The 17,406-nt window shown below is 55.6% G+C and overlaps 1 protein-coding gene across 1 annotated transcript in view; it reads left to right on the plus strand.

Moving 5' to 3' along the window:
- The window catches only part of SPOCK2 (SPARC (osteonectin), cwcv and kazal like domains proteoglycan 2), a 21,726-nt gene extending 4,808 nt beyond the window's left edge, over nt 1-16,918 (plus strand). Inside the window, exons 2-11 of the mRNA XM_007454682.1 lie at nt 8,128-8,136; nt 8,514-8,559; nt 8,818-8,932; nt 10,415-10,529; nt 12,164-12,278; nt 12,661-12,780; nt 13,279-13,497; nt 14,994-15,056; nt 16,543-16,680; nt 16,776-16,918. Of these exons, the coding sequence (XP_007454744.1) occupies nt 8,128-8,136; nt 8,514-8,559; nt 8,818-8,932; nt 10,415-10,529; nt 12,164-12,278; nt 12,661-12,780; nt 13,279-13,497; nt 14,994-15,056; nt 16,543-16,680; nt 16,776-16,918 (1,083 nt within the window). The remainder of the gene's footprint in view (nt 1-8,127; nt 8,137-8,513; nt 8,560-8,817; nt 8,933-10,414; nt 10,530-12,163; nt 12,279-12,660; nt 12,781-13,278; nt 13,498-14,993; nt 15,057-16,542; nt 16,681-16,775) is intronic.
- The last annotated feature ends 488 nt before the right edge of the window (nt 16,919-17,406 follow it).

Consider the following 17,406-nt stretch of genomic DNA (forward strand, 5'->3'; position numbering starts at 1 on the left):
AAAGGGCCTCCCTTGTTACCATCTCTCCCCTCTCCCCTCCCCATACTGCTGACCCAGTGCAAGTGTGGGAATGAGCTGCACAGGTGTTCGTGGATAAGTGTGGGTGTGTGAGAAGAACCCCAAACTGGGTCAGGATGGATTCCATCATTGGGATTTGGGGATGGGAGGCTGGGTCCTGCCCTGGCCTCCTCCTCCTCCAACTCCACTTTGGGTTCAAATCCTCTCCCACGCTGGAGGGGCTGGCGTCGCCCAGAGCAGTGTGGTGCAGTGAGAGACTCTTGAACACCCAGTGGGGCTCCAGGCCTTGGGAAGAGAGGGAGAGAAGAGCACTCTTTGCCTAGAGAGGCCGTCTGAGTCTCCTCTCAACTTCCAGGCAGTCTGCAGAGGATGGCCAGCCAACACCACCCCCTCCGTTCTCCAGAAGGTCAGAGGGCTGTCCGGGGGAGTGGAAGAGCTCTATCCTACCCTGAGCCCCAAGGGCCTTGGGAGGGTGCTCAGCTTGTCTTCCTCCCTGGGGGAGCCACTTCCAGTTTCTGGCCCTTGATTTTTCCCTTGGTTTAATGGGCAGCCCTTGTCATTCTGTGACTCCGGAAGATGACGCTAGAGCCCGTCCACAGCCCTCCACTTGCGCACATCCCCCACCCCGCCAACTGCCCCCTTGCCACAAGCTGAGCGGCAGGACTTTGGGTTTAGGAAAAGGATTTTCTTTTTGCTCCTGAGGAGGTATCTGTGACTAGGTCAGGGTTGAGTATGTATTAACCAGAGACCAAGAAACCTGAGAAATGAGGCCTAATGGCATCCTGGGGCAAACACCAGGCTGAGGATGGCCATACTGCTGCTGTGTAGGTTCCCTTGTAAGTGTAATGTGGGTCTTCTTAGGGCTATAGACAGGGAAAATGTGTCTAACCTTGGCGGGCAGACCCAGGCCCAGCTGCAAGCTGTAGGGTGATTCTTGAAATGTCGCAGCCTCTGACCCCCTGAGGGCTCAGCCAGTGTTCAGTTGTATGTGTAGCCCCTTCCTTGGGGTTGCTGCAGCATTTATTGGTCATAAACACATTTGGCACATGTTGTTGCTGCTTTGCACCATCACTTATGCTGTGGGCTTGTATCTCAAGAGTCCTCCTGCTGGTGTTTATCACATTCCTCCCAAGGCAAGTCCCTGAGGGTAGGGTCTGGGAATAGACTGCTTTGTGACCTTACCACCCCGTCCTCAGAGCATTGCATGGGGTTTTTGTGCACACAGTAGGTGCTCAGTATAAGTATATGCACCGTGGAATAGGAAAGGCAGGAAGGGTCTCAACTAACCTGTCCTCTGAGCCCCTCCCTCTTTTCCCCAGGGAGCAGCACTGTGGATTCAGGTGGTAGAGGGCAAAGGGAGAGCTGGGGCTCTGGGCTGAGCCACGCTGACTATTTGGGGTGAGCTCTTCCTCTTTCTGGACCCTGAAAGGTTGGGGTAGTCACAACTAGAACCCCGGCACCCTGACTCCAGTGATTCATTTGTAGGATAAGGGAGTAAATGCTGCCGTGAAGGAACATTATCCCAAGGCCTCCCTGTTCTCCCCTGTGTCTGTGGGCCTGGACCTGGCTGCAGCCAGCCTTCCCCTTTCTCCTGGGAAGTAGGGGGCTCAAAATTTCCCCCCACCTCAATGAATCCACCGAGCAGGTGACCCACCCATCAGACCTGTGGGTGGGTGAGCACAGGGCTTCCTCAGGTGGAGACCAGGTTCCCTGAGGCAGGGCATCCTGCCCCTGTGGCTCTCTTCTCTGACATCTGAGAAGAGGTCAAGGCTGCACACAGCAGGAAGGACAAGGCAGGCTGGGCCAGTGTCTTACTCCTGCTTGGATGCAAGCTGCTGGCTCCTTCCCTGATCCCTTGCTCCCTTGCACAGGTTAGAGGACGTGGAAGAGTCTGAACTTGTTCGGGCTCCTTTTCCCCTCTTCTCAAAGTTCTCAGTTTAGGAGAGGTGGGGAGCAGAACTGCGGAGCCTCAGCAGCATTAAGCACTGAGCGCTGAGCCTCCACGTTTTACAGATAAAGGAACCGAGCACACCCAAGCCCATGTGCTCTTTCACAACCCCATATCTGTGTTTCCTCAGCTCCAGTGTCTGGCCCTCCTCAGAGATCCCTGGGATTTAAATCCTGCCCCCCACTCATGTTCCAAAAAGGAAACAGAGGTCCTGAGGCAGCTCAGAACAGAACTCCAGGCCCACTCTCCCCTATACCTCTCTCTTGTTTTCTGCCCTCAATGGACCCCTGGGGCCACTGCCTGAACCAGAAACCCAAGGACTGGGGCCGAGATGCCCCTGGAGCTGTGGAGAGCTCAGGCCCCGCAGAGTGTGGGCATGGGGGGTCAGCGCGGGCATACCTGAGGCCAGGTGGAGCTCCTGGCATGCTGGCAGTGATAAGCACATTTTTGTCCTCCAAGGAAATTCCTCCGAGCAGAGAGGAGGTGGGAGGCGGGGAGTCTGCCAGATGCCTGACTCTATCTGTTTGTCCAGGCCTAACAGCCTCTGCCGCTCCCTCTGAAAGAGGGGCAAATATTTAATGACTGCTCCCCTCCCAGCCTCCTCCATGTGGAGGGTGCTGCCTCCTCAAGATGCCTTCCGCCTGGGCCTGTGACAGGGGTGTCAGGCCTCAGCTGAGAAGGAGCCAGGCGGGCCCCACTTCACCCCTGCTTGTTCCTTTCTGGGTCCCTCCCTCTGTGCTCCCCAGCTCTTTGCAGGGAGAGGTAGGAGGAGCCCCCAGCTACAAGTTCCCCACTCCTGGGCCTTCTCAGTGGACTGGGTTGCATCAGAGGTTCCCTCGCCTGAGGAATGAGGCCAAAATAATGCCAGCTATGGGGCCTTTCAGAGGTTGAGAGAGGCCTGGCCCACTTCCATTTTTAGAGGTTCTCGATCTATTAAGAAATGAGGAAGTGCCATAATAGGGTTACAGAAGCTGTGGTTTCTTTAGTCTCATGATGCACATCTTTCGGTCCTGTCGGTGTGCCTCTGGCTGTAGCGCGTCAATTGGAGACATCAGAAGTCTGCGTTTGAGGCTCCTTGTGACTGTGAGACCCAGAAGTGCCTCTTGTCCACCTTGTCCTCCAGACTCCCACCGTATGTGCCGAAGAACCCAGCTTCAGTGCTCATGTTTCATGAGTTTTGCAAGTATAGAGCTTCACAGTTTACAAAGTGCTCTCACAGCTGTTATCGCACTGGGTCCCTCCGCAGCTCAGGGAGGAAGGCAAGGGAGTCACTCTTACTTTATAGGCAAGGGAAGGGGCTCCAGTGAGGGCAAGGCTCTCTAGGCCACAGTCTTGCTGGCAGTCAGAGGCCAGGCCAGGCCAGTACCCAGTGCCCTGATTCCACGCCAGGGCGAGGGTGGGGGGTGTCAGTCTCTCCATCACACTGTGCCTCAGAGAGGCAGGTGGAGATTTGCCCAGGTGGTTTTTAGCCCTGGGGCGCTGCTCTTCTTTCGCTTGATTCACTGCTGTGTCCCATCCTCCCCACCAGATGGAGAGGCTGGGGGAGATTGGGTTAATTCAAGCTGTGAAGTGAGCGGGTGATTTGGGTGCTAATTAAAATGACAGGAAGTAAACAGCGCTTGGAAACACCCAGCATGTGCCCCCTAAGCCCGACTAGGCTTGCACACTCACTGCCGTTTCTCCCCCAGCTTGGCACAGTGGGCCCTGTCTCCATGGCAACCGGGCTGAGCTGCTGAGATCAAAGCAGGAGATGGGTTAGCTCCAAACCAGCCGAACCAGGGGCGGGTGAAGAGGGTTCTGGAAATGCCTGGAGAAGGGGGGCCCCCAGGTGTCTTCCCCCACTACCGCCAGTCTCTCCACTCTGCTTACAAGACTCCCTGCCTAGGGGTTGGAGCAGAGCTGGTGTGGTGGGAGAAACCAACCATGGGCTGAGATTGGGCCTCCTGGGTCCAGTCCTGGCCTGGGACTTTCTTTATCTGTGAAAATTTATGGAGCAATACAGGGTCCTGGTTAGGGGCACAGATTCTGGAATCCCAGTTCTGGGGGTACCAATGCTCTTCTGTGCTGTTGATGTGTGATCCTGTATAAGTCACTTAACCTCTCCAAGCCTCAATTTTTATCACCTGAGAAATAGGATGATAATAGTGATTTTCTCTTAAATTCTCATGAAGAGTAAAATGAGCCAATGAGTGCAAAGTGCAAAGCGCAATGCCTGCCACACAGTAATTGCTCAAAATATGTTAGCTATTATTAGTGTATTTTTACTATTGCTAGGTGTTGGGCATAGAAAGGTGAACTTTATATGGTCTCTGCCCTCAAGGAACTGGCCACCTAAATAGGGCAGAAGCAATGGCATTGCTTGGTGTAACCAGAGCAATAATAAACTTCTACTAGGTGCAGTCCACCTGAAGGAAAACTAGATATGGGGCGAGGTTAGGGAAGATGAAGTGTGAAAGCCAGGTTTTGAAAGATAAATAGAAGTTCAGGGGCTGGATGCAAACATACATTCCAGAGGGGGAAGGAGGCTGTGCCGAGGCCTGGCCAGAGTGAAATATCCACTGGAAGGACATGGGGACAGGAAGAAACTCAGAGAAGATGGGCTTTCTTCTGTAGGTGACAGGTAACCCTGTGAGGATTTTTAAATATAATATTTATTGGTTTTTTTTTTCCCCCTTCATTACAAAAGTAATACATGTTCATTGTAGAAATTTTAGAAACTTGGAAAAAGGCAGAAAGATGCCCAGATTCTCTACTCCTCTCCCCCAGAGGAAACCACTGTTAACATTTTGATATGAATGCTTTTTACCTAATCATCTTTAAACATTTTTTTTCAAAATAAGAGCAAGCTATATATTTAGTGAAGGGTTTTAAGGTGGGAGAAACATGATCAGAATTATCTTCTAGACAGATCCCTGTGGCTGCAGGGGTGTGGAAGATGGGCGGGGTCAGGGAGAGCCCAGAGGAGACCCTGCAGTAAGTGAGGCCGGGGTTGCTAGGGTGAGACCAGTGGGCATGGTGAGGGGAAGGCAGGCTGGAGAGAGAGCAGGAGGTGGAGTGGACAGGACTTGCTCCTCTCACTGAGACCCCTTGGGGGCAACTCTCCTCACACCACACTGGTCTCTTGCTCTCCCAGTGGTGGCCGCTCTCTTCTCCATTTGCAGGGGCCCCTCATGTGGCCTCTCCCTGCCCATTTCCTGTCCCTCCACCATTTTTTCCACCTGAAGTCTCTGGTCTCTTCTGCTATAACAGCTTTTATTTGTTGAGTATTTTGTGGACACCAGGCACCCTTCAGATACCATCTCCTTTAATCTCTGAGCAGTCCAGGCATTAGGTGCTGAGCTCCTACAGGCCAAGGTGCTTGCCCGAGGTACGCTGGTAAGGGAGCATGGGCTTCTGTGTGACTCCAGGGCCCTCTCTCCCCCTCATCCCCCTCTTTGGCTGGCTGCTCCCATTCTCCTGGAACTGAGGGTCCTGGGATCCAGAACCACTTCGGCCTCCCCCAACCTCATCCACCACCGTGGAGACAAGGAGCTTAGCTAGAACCCAGGGCAACCCTTGTATACAAAAGGGGCTCAGTCCCTGTATCCTGAATCAGGGGGAGTCTTAGCCTCACTTGGGTTGGGGTAGGTGGAGATGGCTCCCCACCAGGGCTCTCACAGGGCTGGATGGTGAAATAGTCCTTTCTTAGAACTCTCTCTTCCCCCAGCCCACTCCCCCCTGGATTTCTAATCAGAAATTCTTGGTATTGACCTTTGAGAACCTTCTTTGTTCTGAGTTCCAAAGGCTTCTGCTCACAGCCTGGTTGGAGGTTAAGGCATTAGGTTAGGTCCAGAGTGAGGGAGGGAATGAGCAGGTATCAAGGCCCTTGGCTAACACCCCTCCCTGCTCCAGTTCAGGTGTGGGTGGGTTCTGGGGCACACAGACCTTGTTGGTTGAAAGCAGGTGACTCACACAAGCCACTTCCCCCGTCCTCTTCACAACCTCATGCCCACTCCCCTTCAGAGGATGATGGAGCAGATGGGAAGACCCCAACTCCATGAAGGCCAGTCCCTACTTTTGCCCCAACTTATAACCCTGGCCTCAACCACTTGGCCATGCTCAGCCTCATTTCCCATCTGTGGTGAGTGGACACCAGGGGAGGGACCCCTCCACCCTGATGAGCTCCTGGAGAAGAGGGGCTGGGTCTGGGCTAGCTTCCTTTGGCCCTGGCATAAAGGGAAATTATGCCGCAGTTCCCTGTTGGCTGCCTGGCGGTCTTCTTGGAAGCTTGCCCAGGGGCTCAAGAGGGTTCCAGCCACGTCCTGTGGAATTGGGTGGGTGCCTGAGCCAGGTCTGTTCAGTGTCCAGGGGGCCGCCCAGGCTAGGTTCTCCAGAAGCCCCTCCTGTGGCTTTCCTCCTGCTGCTCCTGGGTCCAAGGACTGCAGGACACTTGGCTGCTTGGACACATATGTGGGTTGTTACTTAGTTTCTAGATGAAAACCAACTGGCATTGGGTGAACTGTCTTGAAGTGTCCTTCTTTCTTACGAACACCCAGCACACACTGTTGCTTCACATGTGTGCATGGGTACAGATGCTCACAGACGAGGACACGCATGCCTGCCCACACAGGTGCTTTGGGACACACGCCCATGAGTGTGCACGTGTGAAGACCCAAATGAATGCACACACGTGTGCGTGTGCAGAAGCACACACTCAGGTTTGCACCTGACCCCAGCGTGCTCTACCTGGGTCTGATGCCAACTGTTTGATCGGCATGGCCCGTCTCTGGCCTTTGCCCAGGAGGCTTTGTTGATAAGGGCTCTTGCCCCTGCCTGTTCCTGATGCTTGTCAACTTCCAGGGGACACATCAGAGGCCTCAGAGCCCTTGGGCTTTCAAGGCCCTGTGGGTGCCCTCCGGTGCAGGACCCCATGCCCTCTTCCCCAGGCCTGACAGGAGTCTGGTCCCTTCCCACCCCTACCCCACAGTGTGGCCTCTGCCCTCATCCTTGCATAGTTTTGATCCTTGGGTGGGACTCACGATGAGGAGGCAGCTGCACATGGCTTCTCCTGCCCCCCTGTCCTCCAGCACCCGGAGCCCCATGCAGAGGAGGGCGGCAGCTGGCTCCTTGGCACTGCCAGCCTCCAGTCCAGAGAAGCCCTCTCCCGCCTGCCTGGCAGAGCTGCTACTGGGAGCACCTTGGGAGCTGTTTACTGGTTTTCAGCTGCTGCCTCCACCCCACAGGAGAAAGTGGGGAAACCAGAGGAGCTGGGGTTTTATGCCAGTGAGCTAGGCTGGATGGGAGCTGCTCTGCCTCTGGCCACTGCAGGGTCCACAGGCCCAGGGGAAGGACTTGCAGCCGGAGGAGGGTGAGGAGAGAGCTCCCGTGTGCCCCGGGTGCCCGACAGTGTGCGGTATCCAGAAGAGAGGTCTGTGCTGGGCATTGGGTGACCTGGGTTCTGAGATGGTGGGACTTGGGTCAGGTCATTTCTTGTCTCTGGACTTCCCGGCCTCTCCTGCACATAGAAGGGGCTGGGACAGATGACCTCAGAGGGCCTTTTCAGGATCTTCTGAGTCTGAGGATTTGCAGCTGGACGATGGTAACTGAGGAAGCTGTTGGGAGGGGCCATGGTCCCCCTTTCTCTCAGTGCACCATCTGAGTTCTGCACGCAAGTCAGACCTTGACTGAAAAACAGGTGTCAGGGGAGGGGACTGCCTAGGAAGGGAGGGACCCTGGTAGAAGGAGAGAGGGTGTTTCTGGAACAGCCAGGGCATAGGCATGAGAATCACTTCCCAGGCAGTATGGGCCCCTCAGACATCTGTTCTGATGGTGGGTTGAGGGCTGGTTCCTTTGGGACCAGCTTCAGGGCCTGAAGTAGAGGGATGGCACCTCACCGTTAAAGCCATGGGCCTCACCTCTGCTGCTCCTAAGGCCAGCCCTGAATGGGCCCAGGCCTTAAGCTCTCTTGTAAAGACATAGGAGTACTATTCTCCAGTTGGAGGCCATAGAGGTCAGAGGATGGTATCAATCAAAGACCATTGCCCAGCATCCACAGTCACGTGATGAGGCCTGGGGAGCCGTGACCACATGGTCTGAGGGTAGGCCTCACACTAAAATCCTCGTCTCTCCCTCTCTCCTCCTGCTCCGGTTCCCGTGGCCTGCTGCTGCTTCCCGATCCCCAGGAGGTAGAGGTGAGTACTGCCTGGGGCTCCACTGCATATGTATCTGCAGCTACACACCCCACTCTCTTCTCCCTTGCACACTTACCCAATGTCTCCTCCCCTGCGTCATCCAGTGTGGGATGGGGGGTGTGGAATAAGGAGAGAGGAGATAGGGGAGAGGCCGGAAGAGATTCTAGACATGGGTTTAGGGGGATAGAGGTCTGGGGGAGGCAGCTGGCAGGGCCTGGGTGGACAGGGGTCATCTGGGAAACCACGAGGATGGTGGCAGTTGGCATGCGGAAGCAGTGGCCCAGGCTTCTCCTCTGTTGGCCCTGGGGTTGAACTTCGGCTCTAGGATGTAAATCTTAGCCCTTCCCTTCTCCCTCACCCGCTCCGTCCTTCCCTAGGATGACTACATCAGGAGCTGGGAGGACAGTCAGCAAGGAGATGAAGGTAACATGCCCCTCCCACGTTGGGGAAGGTGACTGACACCCGTGAGGACTTGAGACCAGAGGGCAAGTCCTGATCATGGCTTTGGACGCTCCTTGGGGAACCAGACCAAATGGGGAAGGAACTTCCAAGCCGAGGAGCTCTGGTTATCAAGGGCTGATAGAGAGAGGGGCTTCCCAGCTCAGAAGTGGGGCTGGGGGCTCCTGGGCTCTCTAACACTGAGTCCCAGGTGACCTGTGTCCTAACTCTGTGTCCCTGCAGCCCTGGATACCACCAAGGACCCCTGCCAGAAGGTGAAGTGCAGCCATCACAAAGTGTGCATTGCCCAGGGCTACCAGCGGGCAATGTGCATCAGCCGCAAGAAGCTGGAGCACAGGTGAGGGCCTTGGGGAGGTGGGAGGCCTGGAGGGGGTTTGCTTAAAGAGCAAGGGCTTAACTAATACATAGGAGAGAATCAGTTATCTTTTGCTTCGGAACAAACTACTCCAAAGCTTAGTGGCTTAAAACAACAAATGTGTGTTATCTCACAGTTTCTGAGGGTCAAGAATCAGATGTGGTTCTATTGGATGGTTCTGGCTTAGGGACTGTCAGGAGGTTACAGTCAAGATGCTGGCTGAGGCTGCATCATCTGAAGGCTGCACTCAGGCTGGAGGATCCACTTCCAAGCTCACTCACTTGGCTGTTGGCCCTAGTCAAGGGGACCTCTCCATAGGGCTGCTTGAGTGTCCTCACAACATGGCAGCTGGCTTCCTGTAAGGCAAGTCATTCAAGGGAGAGAGAGCAAGGAGGAAGCCACATTTATGACCTAGTCTTAGAAGTCACACATTGTTACTTCTGCCACCTGTATTTGTTAAGAGCGAGTCTTAAGTACTGCCACACTCTAGGGGAGGGGAATTAGGTTCCATGTTTTGAAGGGAGGAGTGTCAAAGTATCTGTGGACATATTTCAAAACCACCACACTGTATGAGATCAGATACCAAACTGTGGGACCCAGGGAAAAGCACATCTCCTCTCTGGGCCTCGGTGTCCATATCCGACAAATAGGTTGGCCCAGATAGTTTGAGGTTCCTTCCAGCACTGACATGGAACCACTTCATGAAATATTTAAGATTGTAGCTTCTGAGGCTTGCAGAGGAGCATTTGAGGCCTTAGCTCCAGCCCAAGGACAAAACCCTGCCTGACTCCAAGACCCCCTGGAGAAGGTCCCATTTCCCTCCCCTTTCTCCTTAATCATAGACTCAGAGACCAGAGACTTGGGGTTGCAATCTTAGATGCCTGTAGGGGCCTGGCAGGTAATGTAAATGCATGAAGAGAGCTTGGTGACAGACCACTCTGGTGAGCCCAGGCCTTCTGGAAATGCAGGACCAGGACTCCCATATCTTCCATTTTAACTAGGCCAGAAATCCAGGGTTTTTTTATGTGAACTCTTCCATTTTGCAAATGTTCATGAATAACCCAATTAAAAACAAAAACCCTTGGTGGTCAAACAAAATGATCCTACAGGCCAGATGTGACCCATGGGCCATCAGTTTGCAACCTTTGATTTGGTCTTACCCCTTACGCAAGTGTGAGTCCCTTTTACATCTTACACTTGGGCCTGGAGTTGCAACCTGGGGGCCCTGCTGGAAAGGGGAAGCTGGGGGTCTATACCCCGCCCTGTTGGTTCCACCTTTATAAGCTAGAAGAGGGTCTGGCTGGGGGTGGTGGGAGGTGGGCAGGGGCAGGGAGGCAGCTGCATCTACTATAGATCACCAAGAGCAACTTCTTTTTGGAACCAGTCTCCTGAACCCTCCCTTGCCCTGTCCGTCTCTCATTTTTGCTTCCACCCCTGTGCCCTCCCATTCTGCTCCTCCTGAAGGATCAAGCAGCCTGCGCTGAAACTCCATGGAAACAAAGACACCATGTGTAAGCCCTGTCACATGGCCCACCTCGCCTCCGTCTGCGGCTCTGATGGCCACACTTACAGCTCAGTGGTGAGGAGCCCTGGCCCCAGGAGGGGTGGGGGTGGGGTGCACTGGAGTCCACAGGGAGCAGAGGGGACAGCTCAGCTGGGCCTTCTGTGGGGCTCCCAGTACTGCTGTGGGGCCGGATGCACTTGTCGGCGCATTCAGCATGGCCGACCACAGCAGGGGCACCAAGCCCGGGAGTCTGAGCCAGACCCTGCCCCTGACCTCGGGCAGGTGCAGGTGGGGTCTGGGGCCTGGAGAAGGCCGGTAACTGCAAGTCAGAGTAAGTGAGGAAAGGGCCTCATGAAAGTATGGAGGGCAATAGAAGGAAGGAGCTCCGTCGTCTAGGTGCTGGGGGTTGAAATCTTCCCATGGGTGGATATCCACATGGACAGGATGGTTCACCAGCAAGCACCAGGCAATCTGGGGCAAGAGGAAGTAATCCTCCGTGAGATGACAGTGTGGGAGGGAACGGTGGTTGGGTGAATGAATTCCAACTTGATGAGATTTTTGTGAGTGTTAAATGAGACAGTATTTGTGAAAGCATTTTATAAACTTTAAAGTACCCTAGAAATGCGGGTGCTAATTGTGAATGCTTCTGCTAGCTGTGAGGAGTTGCTTGGTGTTTGGAGGGCATGGACTGTTAGCTGGAGTTGGGTTCTGGGTCTTAGGAACCCTTTTGGGGTGAGATGCAGATGAAAGAGTCACCCGTTGTGGGTGATGATTGACGTTGGGGAGGGGATGAGGTCACCCGGGGAGAATAAGGCAGAGAGAGAATAAGCAAAGGGGCAGAAGCTGCATGGAGGAGGGTACAGAGGACGTAGGCGGAGCTGGTAGAGAAAGAAGGAGAGCGCTGAGTCACACCACCTGAGGGCAAAGCGGGGTTTGGGCAGGAGGCTGTGGTCTGAGGGTCCCAGCGCTGCCCTGTGGGGAGGTGGAGGTCATCGGGAGGTCTGGCTTCCAGCCCAGCCCCGTGGCCTTGGCTGAGTCACTGGGCTTCTCTGAGCTTCCGTGTTCTCTGCTGAGCATGAGAAACACAATTCCTCCCTCACAGAGCTGTCGGGGGCCAGGTGAGGTCATGTTGTAAAATGCTACGAGGACACGCTTCCATGAGCGGTCATCCCATGGGGAGAAACCAGACACGACCAGGGGAAAACACTTGAAGGGCGAGGAATGGATGAACCCCTCTGGAAACTGTAAAGGCCAGGGAATTAGCAGATGTTCAATAGCCAGTAGCTGTTTGTTATCAAGAGAGCCCATGGAGGTGACTGTGGGAAGGCCATGAGGGAGGGGCCCACAGCCGGGTTACCTAGGGGCCAAGGGACTGTGGGGAGGAAGAGGAGAGGCCAGGAGGGCGAGGAGGAGTGGGTGAGTGGGGGTGAGGGGATGGAGGTTTCCTGGGAAGGACAACTATGCAGAGAGGCAGGCTGGTGCGGAGTGGGGCTCCTGGGAGCCTTTGAGTCCCCCCCGCTTCCTGGGCCTGCTGCCCCTGACCACTGTACACCTGTGGCCTCCAGGGGGATTAGGAGGGCTGCTCCAGGCTGTTTGTGGGTCTGTCCCTCCCATCTCGAAGGGGGAAGGCAGATGTGGCTGCCATGGTTGGCTGGAGGGTGCCCCTAGCAGTGCCCCCGTCACCTAGCCTGACCTTTCTTTTCGTGCAGTGTAAGCTGGAGCAGCAGGCGTGCCTGAGCAGCAAGCAGCTGACGGTGAAATGCGAGGGCCCCTGCCCCTGCCCCACGGAGCAGGCCGCCACCTCCTCCACAGATGGCAAACCAGGTAATGAGTGCTGGGCTGCAGCCAGGCTAGGGGTGGGAGGTGGCTCGCTGCCAGGGCCCCGGGGCGCCTCCTTCAGGAGGAGTAGCAAAGACAGGGACAGGCCTGGGGAACCTGTGGGTCTGGACGTCTGGTTTACACGGAGCAGGAGGGCCCCGGCCTCATCCCAGGGAGACTGCGTTGGGTGTTTTTAGTGCTAGGGAGTGAGGCGGAGGAGGAAGATGGGAGAGGAGGAGAGAGAGCCTCTGATTTCTAACTCCCCTTCCCTCTGGCATCCCACTGCCCAGCCCCAGGCCTGTAGGGCAGCACCCCCAGCTGAGAACATGGTTGCTGCTTCACCCCACCTTCACCCTCCACCCCCTTCTCCCTGTTCTGCCGATTGCAGAGACCTGCACGGGCCAGGACCTGGCTGACTTGGGGGATCGGCTGCGGGACTGGTTCCAGCTCCTTCATGAGAACTCCAAGCAGAACGGCTCAGCCAGCAGTGGGGCCCACCCGGCCAGTGGTACAGGAGCTGGTTGCTCTGCAGGGGAGGAGGGTGGGAGATGGGGAGATGGGAGTACACTGGGCCACCTGGCTGCACTGGGGAGCACCCACTTTTGCTCCCTCCTGCCAGACCCTGAGCCCCTAAAAGAACCTAAACCTCAGAACAAGGGGAGAGAGCCTTGATCAGACAGAAGGGATTTGGGATAGCTAACAGGAGGAAATTCTTAAAATGAGTGGAAGGAAGCTAAACCCTGAAATGGGTGGCCAAGGGAAGGGAAGGAATTATTTTTCCTGAAGGGCTTTCAAAACGGGGTTTTGACTGGTTTGGGTGCAGTCCTATGCAGAGGCTGAGGGATGGGCCTTCAGCCGTTCTCGAATTTCTCAATGCCATGGTTGGATTCTGAGCTGTTCTGACCCTGAACAGAGGGCTGGGGCTGACAGAGAGGTGGAGGGATGGATGGACAGATGGATGGAGCGATTTACCTTGAGCAGGTCTGAACCGTGGCCTTCTCTCTAGGGCTGGACAAGAGCCTGGGGGCCAGCTGCAAGGACTCCATCGGCTGGATGTTCTCCAAGCTGGACACAAGTGCCGACCTCTTCCTGGACCAGACGGAGCTGGCTGCCGTCAACCTGGACAAGTACGAGGTCTGCATCCGCCCCTTCTTCAACTCCTGCGACACCTACAAGGATGGCCGTGTTTCTACCGCCGAGTGGTGCTTCTGCTTCTGGAGAGAGAGTGAGTGTGGCCCTTCCCAGGGCCTCGGGCCCCCGGCCCTGCTGTGCGGGCTCTGCCCCTTGCTCCAGGCTGTCTTTGGGAGTCGGGGTGGCTCCCTCTTGGCTACCTCCCCATGCCAGAACTTTTCCTGCTCCCCCACTTCCTACACTCTCTCAGCACCTCATCTCTTGGAGCCCAGGGAAGCCAGCACTTGAACTCCCTTCCTCGGCAGGCTCCAAGGTGGATTTTATGGGTCCTGAAGCTTATGCACTTTCGGAGGCCTGCTTTAAGGAAGAGTATTAAAAACTACACATGTAAAATTTCTAGGGCTCCTCGGAGGGCTTGGAAGGGACTCAGGGTTCCTGAAGCTGAAGCTAGGTTGGCTTCTCAGTGGTTGCACCTTTAGGCCCATCTCACAGTACTTGCCCCAAATATGTGATTATGTGTGTGATCATTAGCCTTAGAGATATAACGTCATTTGTCAGCTTTATGTATCCTGAGCCAGGGCAGGACGTGTGCTTAGAGATCATCTAGGCCAAGTGAATAACCATCAGCGATGGTTAAACTGAGGTTCCGAGGCCTCAGCTGACCGGCCAGAGGTGGGGTAGCCTGTGCTCTGCCTCTGGTGTTTGGCCTGGTCCCCACTGTGGTCGTGTGATGGGAGTATACAGCAGCTGTGGCCCGAGGCTGGGGCTTCCTCTAGGGTTCCGCCATAAGCTGGTGTGGGACGCCGGGCAGGCAACTGAATCTTTCCGAGTTCAGTTTCTTCGTCCGAATGGGGAGATAACAATACCTCAGAGACTGTTGTGAAGGTGAAGAGAGAAAATCTGGGTGCAGAGCACCATGTAAATCACAAATCCCTCTGCCAGTGTTGGGTATTTTGACCAGTTTTACTGCCCGTAACTGCCCAGCCTTCCTGCTCTCTCTGCACAGCTCCAGCACTTTTACTTCCCAGGCCTTTGGAGCTCGTGCTCTCCATTCTGTATAGTAGTCTTCTTGGGCAGGAGGCTGGGAGCTGATCTCATTTTACAGATAGCCAGGCCCCCGCTGGGAAGGGCTAGGGGACTTCTCAAGGTCACAGACAAGTTAGATTTGGCTGCCAGTTATTTTCAGGCTTCCATCTAATGTTCCCTCCAGTCTTATGTTGCCCCCGGGCCCTCTCACCCTGGGGAATCTGTGCATTCACCTCCTCTTCTGAATCCTGTTTACCCATCCCATGAGTGGCCAATACCCTCAGAGATACTCCTGGGCTTATTGGGGGGCCCCAGCACATCCCACAGCCATGGAACAGCCTCTCCCAGTTGGAACCTGGGTGTTCTTATCTGGCAGAGCCCTGTGCCAGTTTTGGAGACCTTAGAAGGATCAATGCATCCCACTGTGGGGCAGCGCTGTGTCAGAGCCTGGGTATTTTCATCTTGCAGAGCCCTCTGACTGGGTTTCTAAGCCTTGAGGGGGCTCAGTGAATCCCATCAGCACCATGGGACAGCCCCCATCAGAGGCTGATTCTCTCCCTGCAGAGCCCCCCTGCCTGGCAGAGCTGGAGCGTATCCAGATCCAGGAGGCTGCCAAGAAGAAGCCAGGTGAGGGGGCTGGGCTCGACTCAGAGGAGGAGTCAGGTGCCCCGGGGTCCCTCTGAGGCCCAGAGGCTCTAGCCCCTCGGTATCATGGAAGATGCTGAGTTCAGAGGAGGCCCTGGCTTAGGAAGACAGGAGAGGGAAACTCCCTCCTGTCTTTATCCTCCTGGTGGGGAAAGGTCTCCCAACCAGCCCCTCAGTAAGTGTGTTTTAAGCACTGATTTTGTGCCCATTCCTGCCGGGGCTGGAGGTAGGGATACAGAAGGTTCCTAGAACTCTCTGTTCAATTCATTTCAGCCAGGGTGTGTGCAAAGCTCAAGGGAGGCCCCACCATAGCAGATGCTCGTGTTCTCGGCAAACATTTGAGTGCCAGCCCTGGAGAGACAACAGCAAACCCAGCCTAGGTCAGAACTGATGGGCAAGACAGTAGTGGTCCCTGGCCTCATAAAGCACACAGCCTACTTGGGGAAACACAACCCACAAGGTGACACACCAGAAAGACAGAGCGACCGGTTGTGGCTCCTGTATGTAGCTGAGGTGCTGAGGGAGAGCACAGTGGACAGAAGTCAGCCTGGGGTCAGCAAAGGCCTCTCTGGGGAGCTGGTGTTCAAGAGGAGACCTGAGGGATGAGAACGAGGTAGCCAGGAGCAGAGTTGAGGGCAGGAAAACGTTCTTGGGACACAGAAAGGACCCGTGTGGCTGAGCGTGGTGGTTGAGAGGACAGCGGTCCGAGGGGCAGATCCCATGGGGCCTTATAGCTCCTGGGTGCAGCTTTGCCTTTAACTGGGCAGTGAGACCGGCACATATGAAACCAAACACTGGAAGCTCCCTGCAAAGCCGTATTGACTGAGAACCCAGTGGCCTTTGGGGGCAGGCACTAGTGCCACTTCTGCCAGGAAGCCAGGATCTTCCTCCTGGAAGCAATCCTCTCTGGTCTGCATTCCCCTGCCCTGGGCCTTAGGGCACATGTCCTGGGGTGCCTGGTGTTAACATTTCTATGTTATCTCACCCCTACTAAGTGGGCAGAGTCTATCACTGGGGCCGCCAGAGTGGGGATGTCAGTCGGTGTCTGTTAAGTGAACAGAGGAGCAGCCTGAGGGCAGGTCAGAATCAGAGGGCTGGGAGGAGAAGCTGGCATTGCTGGCAGGAGACAGCCAGGCAGAGGAGCAGCTGTAGGATGGAGGGCATCTGGCACAACGAGGTCACCCTGGCCATCCTGCAGGACTTGGGAACTGTGGAGGCAGATGGGAGCCATTGTAGGGGCTGAGCAGGTGGTTTAGAAAGGCAGGTTTTCTTGTTTCTGGTCAGTCAAGCTGGAATAAATGCTGGCGTCCAACCCTGGACGTCTGAGCTTGTTGGGTGGTCAGTACCTGCGCTGGCTGGGATCTGGTGGGGTATGGGACCCTGTGAACCCAAGGTCCCAGGGCCACCTCTGGGAAGAGCCCACACCCCGAGGCCCCTGCTCTGACCCTGCGGGGCGTGCCCCATTCAGGAGTCTTCATCCCGAGCTGTGACGAGGATGGCTACTACCGGAAGATGCAGTGCGACCAGAGCAGCGGCGACTGCTGGTGTGTGGACCAGCTGGGCCTGGAGCTGACCGGCACCCGCACGCATGGGAGCCCTGACTGTGGTAAGGGCCGGACAGCCGCCAGAGGCCCAGCTCAGTGTGGCAAGGTTTCCTGCTAGCAGGATGCTAACCTGCCCCTTGGCTTGTTCCCCTCACAGACGACATCATGGGCTTCTCAGGGGACTTCGGGAGCGGTGTCGGCTGGGAGGACGAGGAGGAGAAGGAGACAGAGGAAGCAGGCGAGGAGGCAGAAGAGGAGGGCGAGGCTGGCGAGGCGGATGACGGAGGCTACATCTGGTAGATGGCCCGCGGGGCGCTGGGGCAGGCCAGGGTGCTAACGGCCGGGGAGACAGGCCAGCAGAGGCCTGGACAGAGCAGGCAGATGGCGAGCGGATCCAGAAAATAACAGTCTGAAGCTACCCTGGCTCCAATGGGGAGGACCCGATGTGCGAGTGTGCATGGCACGTGTGTGGCATGTATGGCCAGGATGTGTGTGTGTGTGTGTGTGTGTGGCATGCACTGAAAAACGTGTCCTTGGTCCACACTGCTGCTGGCAGAGTGAGTCACCCAAAGGCCCCTTCGGCCTCCTTGTAGTTGTTTTCTTTTCATTTTAGTTTTAAAATACACACATACACACGCTGCAAGGTCAAAACTGATTAAATGAGATGCCCCCTTGCCAGTCCCCCAGACCCATCCAGGCCCACCCTAACATCCTGGGATTCCTTGTCCTGATTTGCTACCCTCTCCTCAATCAGTCCTCCCTCCTCCTGCCCCTGCCCTTCTCTCTTT

Source organism: Lipotes vexillifer, unplaced genomic scaffold (genome assembly GCF_000442215.2).
Source record: "Lipotes vexillifer unplaced genomic scaffold, Lipotes_vexillifer_v1.1 scaffold205, whole genome shotgun sequence".
Lineage (NCBI taxonomy): Eukaryota > Metazoa > Chordata > Mammalia > Artiodactyla > Lipotidae > Lipotes > Lipotes vexillifer.